Genomic DNA, 7,753 nt, shown 5'->3' with positions numbered 1-7,753 from the left:
TTGCGGAGCGGAGCCGTTGCTCCGCGGGTTGCGGGGCGGCTCGGGGATGCGCGGCCGCGCAGGGCCGGCGCCTCGGCGTGGTGCCGCCGAGCTTAACAGAGTGGGGCTTTGGGGGTTTTGGGTTTTTTTGTGGTTTTTGGGGGGCTCCCCCCTCGGTAAAGCTGCTCCTCTTTGGGGGGAAGCTGTTAAAAGCGGGGCCCGCCCCTGCGCTCCCCGCGCAAGATGCGCTCCCGCTCCGCCGCTCAGCGCAGCTGAGGGCGGCAAAGCGCTTTCCCGAGGGGAAAAAGGGGAAACTCCGCAGCGCGGAGACCCCGCACCGAGGGCGCTGGCGGGGCCGGCCGGGGGTGCGCGGGGGCCGGGGGTCCCGCAGGAGCCCCCCCCCCCCCTCGGCAGCGGCCCCGCTCCCGGGTGCGCGCGTTTGGCTGAAACGCGGAGTTTTGGGGGGGTCGGGGAAGAGAGCCGGGCTGGAGTTCGTTTTTCCGACGGCTGCCGGGGATGGAGGGAAGGGCGAGATTTTGCCCCAAAAGACAAAAATAAAAGATTTTTTCCACGGGAAAAGAGTCTTAACCCTTTCAAGAACCTTGCGCTGGCCCCTTGTCGGCCATTTTTTGGCGGAGTGTGTGTTTGGGTGCCCCCCACCCTCCCGGACGGCGAACGGGGACCCGGGGGAGCCGGGGCCGGGGCCGGGCCCGGGGGAGCCGCTCGCCCGCCCGTTCGCCCGCCGGGGCCGTCCCGGGGCCGCTCCCCACCGAGGTGTTTGTTTAGCTTCAGCTCCGTCATCAAGAGTTTCTTGAAAGCCTAATAAATCTGTTACTTGCCTCCAAATCTAATTACCCGGAGTACTAATTAGGTGCAAATGGCCGGTGGAAATTACTGCAGAGGCGGGCTGATGGCGGTGGAGTAGCAAAGTTTGTCCCTTCCCGAGCGGGCATTTGAGCTCTGAAATGCAGCAACGTCGGGGGGAAGGGGAAAGGAGGGGGGCAAGGTTTGAATGTTGCCCAAACCTGGGATAATTAAAGTCCTTGCAAGAGACTAGGGGAGAGATAGGTTTCTTGAATTGTTTCTTTGTTTCTCCCCCTTGGGCTTTGTTATCTGCATTATTTATTTAGCCGAGGGGTTCTTTGTGTCTGCCAATGGCCCCAATCAAGTTTTGCTTGAGACAATTAGCCGGTGCCCGGCCGGGAATCCTATGCAAATGCCCCGGGCTGCCGTACAATGCGGGCAGTTGAAGGCATGGGGGGGTTTTGTTCGGGCAGTAATTACTGGCTGGGATGTGCCCCCCCCCCCCCTTCCCTCCCCTCCTCTCCCCTTTTTTGGGGAGAGATGCGTTTATCTAGTCAGTCTCTCCCAGCTCCCAAATCCGGCCGGGGGTCTGGATTTAGCGGCTGGAGGATTGAACGGGGGGAAGCAGCGGGGATAAAAGGTGGGAGGGGGGGGGCAGCGAGCTGGCCTGACCCTCCATCCCTCCCTCCATCCCTCCCTCCATCCCTCCCTCCATCCCTCCTCTCTCCGCTCCGCAGGCACCTGGCGGCCCCCCCGCCCCACGGCACCCCCGGCAGCGCCCGGGGCAGGCAGGGCGCTCGGGCGGCTCCCCCTCGCCCGGATTTCGGCCAACTCTCCTCCCCGCCACAACTTTAGCATGATGTCTTATCTTAAGCAACCACCTTATGCAGTCAATGGCCTGAGTCTCACAACCTCGGGCATGGATTTGTTGCATCCGTCCGTCGGTTATCCCGGTAAGCCACGTTTTCCTCCCTCTTCCCCCTCCCTGACTCCCCCTTTTTTGCCCCCCGGAGAAGAATTAGCTTTTGGGGGCACGACATACCCAGGGACGGTGATGGTGGGTGGGGGGCGTGGGGTCCCCCTTTCTCCCTTCCTCCTCACCCTCAACTTCTTATTGGGGAAGGGTCTGCGGAGGGGGGACACCCTGCTGCTGGAGGTGGGTGCTCCAGACCCAGCCAGGGAAGGTGGGGAGGAGGCATCGGAGGTGGGATTGCTGCACGGTGGGGGTTGAGGGGTGCGGGTCGCCCAGGGGAAGGGGGGGGAAAATTGGGGGTGCCCCCCTGGGGAGGGGGCTGGAGGGGACCACAGGGGGCTGAGGGGCCGCTGACTGACAGCCAGGGCCCCTGGCTCCTTTGGTAGCCACCCCTCGAAAGCAGAGGCGGGAGCGCACCACCTTCACCCGGGCGCAGCTGGACGTGCTGGAGGCCCTTTTCGCCAAAACCCGCTACCCCGACATCTTCATGCGGGAGGAGGTGGCTCTGAAAATCAACCTGCCCGAGTCCAGAGTGCAGGTAGGAAGCGGGGTGACCGCGGAGATCCCCTGTCTGTCCCCCACCTCTGGGCCGGCGTGGAGGGTTTGGGCTGGTTGGTGGCTGGCAGGGAGGTGAGGGGGCTATTTGAGGGGATGGGGTCACTCCTGGAGGGAGATCAAGTCCCTGTGGGGTGAAGGATGCTCACAGATGGGTGAGGGTGTAGGAATGGCGATTTGCCCCCCCAGGGCTGGAGTGTGCCCCCCCATCCCTCCCTGGGCACTGGGGGGGTTCGTGCAGCTCCTGGATCCCAGCTCCTGAGCCCTCCGCACCCCTCCCCACCCTCGTTGGCCTCGGAGCTGGGGAGGGCTCCCCAGCATCCCTAGGCTCTGCACCGCGCCTTGTCTTGGGCGCCACATCCCAGCCTGCCCCGAAGGTGCTTGGGGCCCCTGCGGAAGCCGTAAAGGATCCTCCCTTCCCCAGGGATCCCCGCGTCCTTGGAGCAGGGTCGGACTGGGATCCCCTTCCACACCAGTGCAGACTGGGGGCTTCCTCTCCCTTTGAAGGGACTTTGATGAGCGAGAGGAGGCCTTGGCGGAGGGGACCCCTCTCCTGGGGCTGGGCTGTGTCTGCTCTGCAGGCAGCCTGCAGGGGCCCAATCCAGGCAGCGTTTTGTGGGTGCTGCTGGCAGGGCAGGAGGGGGGTCCTGGAGGCCTGCGCTGCCCCCGCCACCGATCTAGGGCACCCCTGCAGCTGGGGCAGGGCAGCTCCAAACCATCCCTCCCGCTCTCCTCCCTGCGAGGCTTCCCGAGGCTGCGCGGTGCTGGGCCCCAGCGGAGCGTGGCCTCCCGGGACCGGGATCCCCCCACGCCAGACCCCAGCCTTCTCCCCATGAAGCCGCCCCAGCCCCTGTCCAGCCCCCTCGGTCCCTGCTAAGAGGGTGAGATGGGTTGGGGGGCTGGCCCTGGCTGGGGGTGAGAGCAGAGAGTCTATTTAGGGGGTAAATGAGACATCTTTACCCCCCCCCCCCAACCACTGCCTCTGTTTCCCTAATCGTTCCCTCCCTTTCTGATGCTCTATTGTTTCTAATTAAGGGCTTGACTTCAATAGGCCTTAAATGGTGATTCCTGGGGGTCCCCGGCTGGCAAACAGCAAATAGGGAGCGCTCCCCCCCCTTTCCCCCAAAAGTGACCTTATTAAGCAGTTTGATTTGCCCATTTCCACTTGTTATTACTGCTAATGATCTCAGGGAGGGGGAGCCCCGGAGCTTTTCTTTGCAGCAGCCTGCAACCCTCCGCTCTCCGGGCGCGCTTTCAGTGCCCCCTCCCCAGCGAGGTCTCCCCGCTCCCCGGCTCTTTCCCCCCTTGGGTTTTCCTGCGTATCCCTAACCCCAGGCTTTTTCTCTCTCCTTCCCCGTCTCTCGGTCTCAAGGTATGGTTTAAAAACCGCCGGGCCAAGTGCCGGCAGCAGCAGCAGCAGCAGCAGAACGGGGGCCAGAACAAGGTACGGCCGGCTAAAAAGAAGAATTCGCCGGCCCGGGAAGTGAGTTCGGAGAGCGGGACCAGCGGGCAGTTCACTCCCCCCTCCAGCACCTCCGTGCCCACCATTTCCAGCAGCAGTGCCCCCGTATCCATCTGGAGCCCGGCGTCCATCTCCCCGCTCTCAGACCCCCTGTCCACCTCTTCCTCCTGCATGCAGAGATCCTATCCGATGACCTACACCCAGGCATCAGGCTACAGCCAAGGATACGCTGGCTCGACCTCCTATTTCGGAGGGATGGACTGTGGATCTTACTTGACCCCTATGCACCACCAGCTTCCCGGACCGGGGGCCACCCTGAGTCCCATGGGTGCCAACGCGGTCACCAGCCACCTCAACCAGTCTCCAGCCTCCCTCTCCACCCAGGGCTATGGAGCCTCCAGTTTGGGCTTTAACTCCACCACCGATTGCTTGGATTATAAAGACCAAACCGCCTCCTGGAAGTTAAACTTCAATGCTGACTGCTTGGATTATAAGGACCAGACATCGTCATGGAAGTTCCAGGTTTTGTGAAGAACCTTTGTGATAACGAGAGAAATCGCGACGAGAACGAACAGGCTGGGCTGAACGCTCCAGTTTTAGTCAGGTCTTGGTTAAATTAAAGAGAAAAATAACTCAACGGACAAACAAACGAACAAACAAACGACAGCAACAAGAGGGGGACAGTGTTGGTGTGATCCCGTTCAGACTCATCTCCTGCTCAGACGCTCTGGAAAAGGAATAATAAAGAGGAAAAACGGAGGAGGAAGGCCTTAAACGGACAGATCATCTAGTGAGCAGAAAACAGACAGACCCATCTGTGTTCTTTCTAGTTTTAGGCAATCGTTGGGTTTCTTTGTTTGGAAGAGGTGGGAGATGGTCCCACTTACGGGCCAGTTTTAAAAAAAAAAAAAAAAGTAAAAAAAAAAAAAGTCTAGGTTTTTATTTCTTTTTTTGTGTGTGCGTGGAAAGATCCTTCACCCAGAGGTTTCCAATGTGTTAGCCAACCCTCGGTTAAAATATTCGGAATGGACAGCATCTCTCTTTTTCTCCCTCTTTTTCTCCCTCCCTCTTTCTTTCTCTCTCGCTCTCGAGCTCATCCAACTGTTTCACGCCCAACTTGCTCAAGTTGGCACCCGGAGAACTTGGTTCAGGGCTGTGTGGGTTGTGTGACTGATTGTCCTAGCTGCACTACTTTATTTAAAGATAAAAAAAAAAAAGATAATGTTCATAAGGAGTCAATATGTAGTTTTTAAGAGACAATCAGTGTGTGTCTTATATAAATGGTACATCTGTGGTTTTTAATCTGTGCTAGACTTCAAAACTGTGATCTCCTGTATTGTATGCAACTATGAACTCTGCACCAGCGGGAGTTCTGCTGTGATTTAAATAGGTTATAATTATAAGTGAAATTCAGAGCAACTGAGTTACCTATTATCATCTTTTTAAAAATAATTAAAAAATATATATTAAAAAAAAAAAAAGAAAAACACAAAAAACACGATCGCCTTTCACCCGAGGTGAACTGCACTGAAACTTTTTACAACAAACTGTCTCTGAATGAAAGAGAAAAGACCGAAAAAAACCCCACCTGAGGACATTAAACTCCTCTGGAGCTCACTTACTGCTGGCCATGCTGGCAGTAGCCGTCAAATCTAACAGGACTTTGGGCAGTTGCTCTGACCTGGATGAATTTAAACCGAGAAATTCATTGTCGTTTATGCTTGCAGATGTTAACTGAAAAAAAAAAAAAAGATATATATGCATAAACCTTTTTTCCTGGATTTGGCAGATATGTATAATTATATTAAAATGGTTCTAGCACACTTGATGGTTGTCTTCCATTTTAATCGCATCCGGCGAGTGACGGAGAGGGGCGATGCCGTCTGCCGCAGGGATTTCTCGGTTGCAGCCAGGCGCGCGGGACCAGGAGGGTCCGGCTGCTTCTCCACGGCCAAGACAAAGGGGGTTTGTCAGCAGCTCCCCGAGGCGAAGGAAGCCAAATGAAGGGGATATATTTTTTTTTTTTAATTTTTTAAAGCAAAAAAACCCCATTTGTTACAAACAGATCTTGGATAACGTGACATTCCTCCCCCCAGCTTTCCCAAATCTCATCGTGGAGAGGGGAGGGATGTGTTTGCTCTGCGGCCTCCCGGGAGGTGCAAGTCCCCCATTGCGTTTAGGGAGAGCCTTAAACTTTCCAGGCTGATCCAGGGAGGAGAAGGGGGGACTTGGGAGCGATCAGGCAGGATCATCCCAGCAGAGGTGCTGGGGAAGGAGGGGGACAGGTTTTTAAGCTGTAATTCCATGAGCTGAAGCCACGGCACCCTGCGATGCAGGATCAGGCCCTTCCCAAGCATCCCTGCTCTTGATGGCTCTTTCTCTGTCCTTCTCCCTCTCTCTCCCCCTCTCCTGTCGCTGGGGTCGCTTGAGACCTGAACTCGGTTTGGATTTAATGCAGCAAAAAAATGGACCTCTGGAAAGAGAGAGAGGCTGAAAAAAGCACCTGCCACCATCGGGCTCCCTGTCACCCGCCGTCCCCCACGGCTTGTCACCAGCCCCCTCCTGCCTGCGAGTCACCTGGGGCCACAGGCGTGTGGCCACTGTCACCCCGCCGCGGTCCCCAGGACCGGGGACCACGAACGCCGCCGTCGTGGTGTCTCTCCAGCCAGCCCTCGGCTTCGCATCCCCGCATCCCAAACGGGCTGTCCCCCTCCTCAGGCACCCGCAAGCCCTCTCCTTCCCACGGCGGCATTTACGTCCCCCGCCACCGCGAGCAAAGATCAGCCTTTAAAATAAACACACCGGCCGGCTCTGAACGAGGGCGAGTTTTTACACCGCTTCGTGTTAGCGCTTGTCGATCGGTGATTTTTCTCATTTATTTTTTTTTTTTTTAATGGGAGGATAAGTGCAGGGAGGCTTTGGGAAGCGCAAGGCAGCCAGAGGCTGGGGCTGCCGGGGACGGCTCAGCCGGGTCCCCGCCGCTGGCTGCTCCCAGGCAGCAGCGCCGAAAGTTTCATTTCTCCGCTGGTTTGGCTCAAACCAAGAAAGTTTACCCCCTCTAAAAAAAAAAACAACCAAACTATTTCGGGAAAATATGCTTGGAAAAAGCAAGTCCTTGATGAACTGGGGCATAGAAGCCCACCTGCCTCGAAAAGCTCTTTGTTTCCTGGGTTTTTGATTATTTTTTTTTAAAGCCTCTTTAAAACCTCTTTTCCCATTTTGCTTTTCCCATCTTATCTTTTACTTCTCTTTCCGGAGTATTTTTTCCTGTCTGTTAGGGATGAGCTCCTCTGGCTACGGCTCATTTTTATCAGAAAAAGCCAATTCATGGCAGGAATTTCTCTGAATTTTACCTGGCTTTTTGCACTTCCCACATTTTCTCTACCTGTTTGTTTCTGCTTTTAATTTAAATGGGCACTCGCGTGGGCAAAGAGCAAAATCCCAAGGTGAGCTGGCAAACACAAAATATTATATAAAGAGCGTTTTAACTCCTTTTTCATTTTTAATGTTTTAGATCTCTCTTCCAGCTGCATTCGTTTCCTCTGAACTCAGGCGGCGGGAGGCAATTCTGGATCCAATAAAATCGGGGGAAAAGCTGAGGGGACCATATCGGTTTAGTGTTAGAAAGCTGGATTTAGGGGCAAAGAGCTGATTAGAAGGGTATTTGATTTGACGTGTCCCCCCAGCCCTCCAAAAATACACATATAAGCGAATCTTCTCCCTGTTCTGCAAGGGTGACACTTCCCACTGCAGGAAAAAAAAAAAAACAAAAATTGAAAAAAAACCCCAAAACTGAAAAAAGCAGAAAACCAGGAGGGACGTCTTGACCCCGACCACAGTCGAGCTGCCTCAAATGCTGGCTCTATCTCCTCTGCCTGCACCCTGCCTACTCCTTGTCTGATCCCCTCCTGCTCCTGGTCTGCTTCCTTGCCTGATTCCCTGTCCGTCTGCCTGACTGCACCCTGCCCACAGCCTGCCTG

General features: G+C 55.8%; 1 protein-coding gene across 2 annotated transcripts; it reads left to right on the top strand.

Annotated features, from left to right (window-relative positions):
- Positions 1-1,639: 1,639 nt before the first annotated feature.
- Positions 1,640-4,304, top strand: OTX2 (orthodenticle homeobox 2; the record flags this gene model as incomplete). Of its 2 annotated transcripts, none has more annotated exons than XM_082317099.1 (3): positions 1,640-1,736; positions 2,143-2,294; positions 3,684-4,304. In XM_082317099.1, 3 exons carry the CDS (start codon positions 1,640-1,642, stop codon positions 4,302-4,304), a joined length of 870 nt encoding a protein of 289 aa, XP_082173225.1. The 2 variants fall into 2 exon arrangements, with proteins under 2 accessions (XP_082173225.1, XP_082173224.1); XM_082317098.1 differs by having other exon boundaries at positions 2,122-2,294.
- Positions 4,305-7,753: the final 3,449 nt, after the last annotated feature.

This window comes from Platalea leucorodia, assembly GCF_965183815.1.
Source record: "Platalea leucorodia genome assembly, chromosome: 7".
Classification (NCBI taxonomy): Eukaryota; Metazoa; Chordata; class Aves; order Pelecaniformes; family Threskiornithidae; genus Platalea; species Platalea leucorodia.
This window is presented reverse-complemented; position numbering and strand designations above follow the sequence as displayed.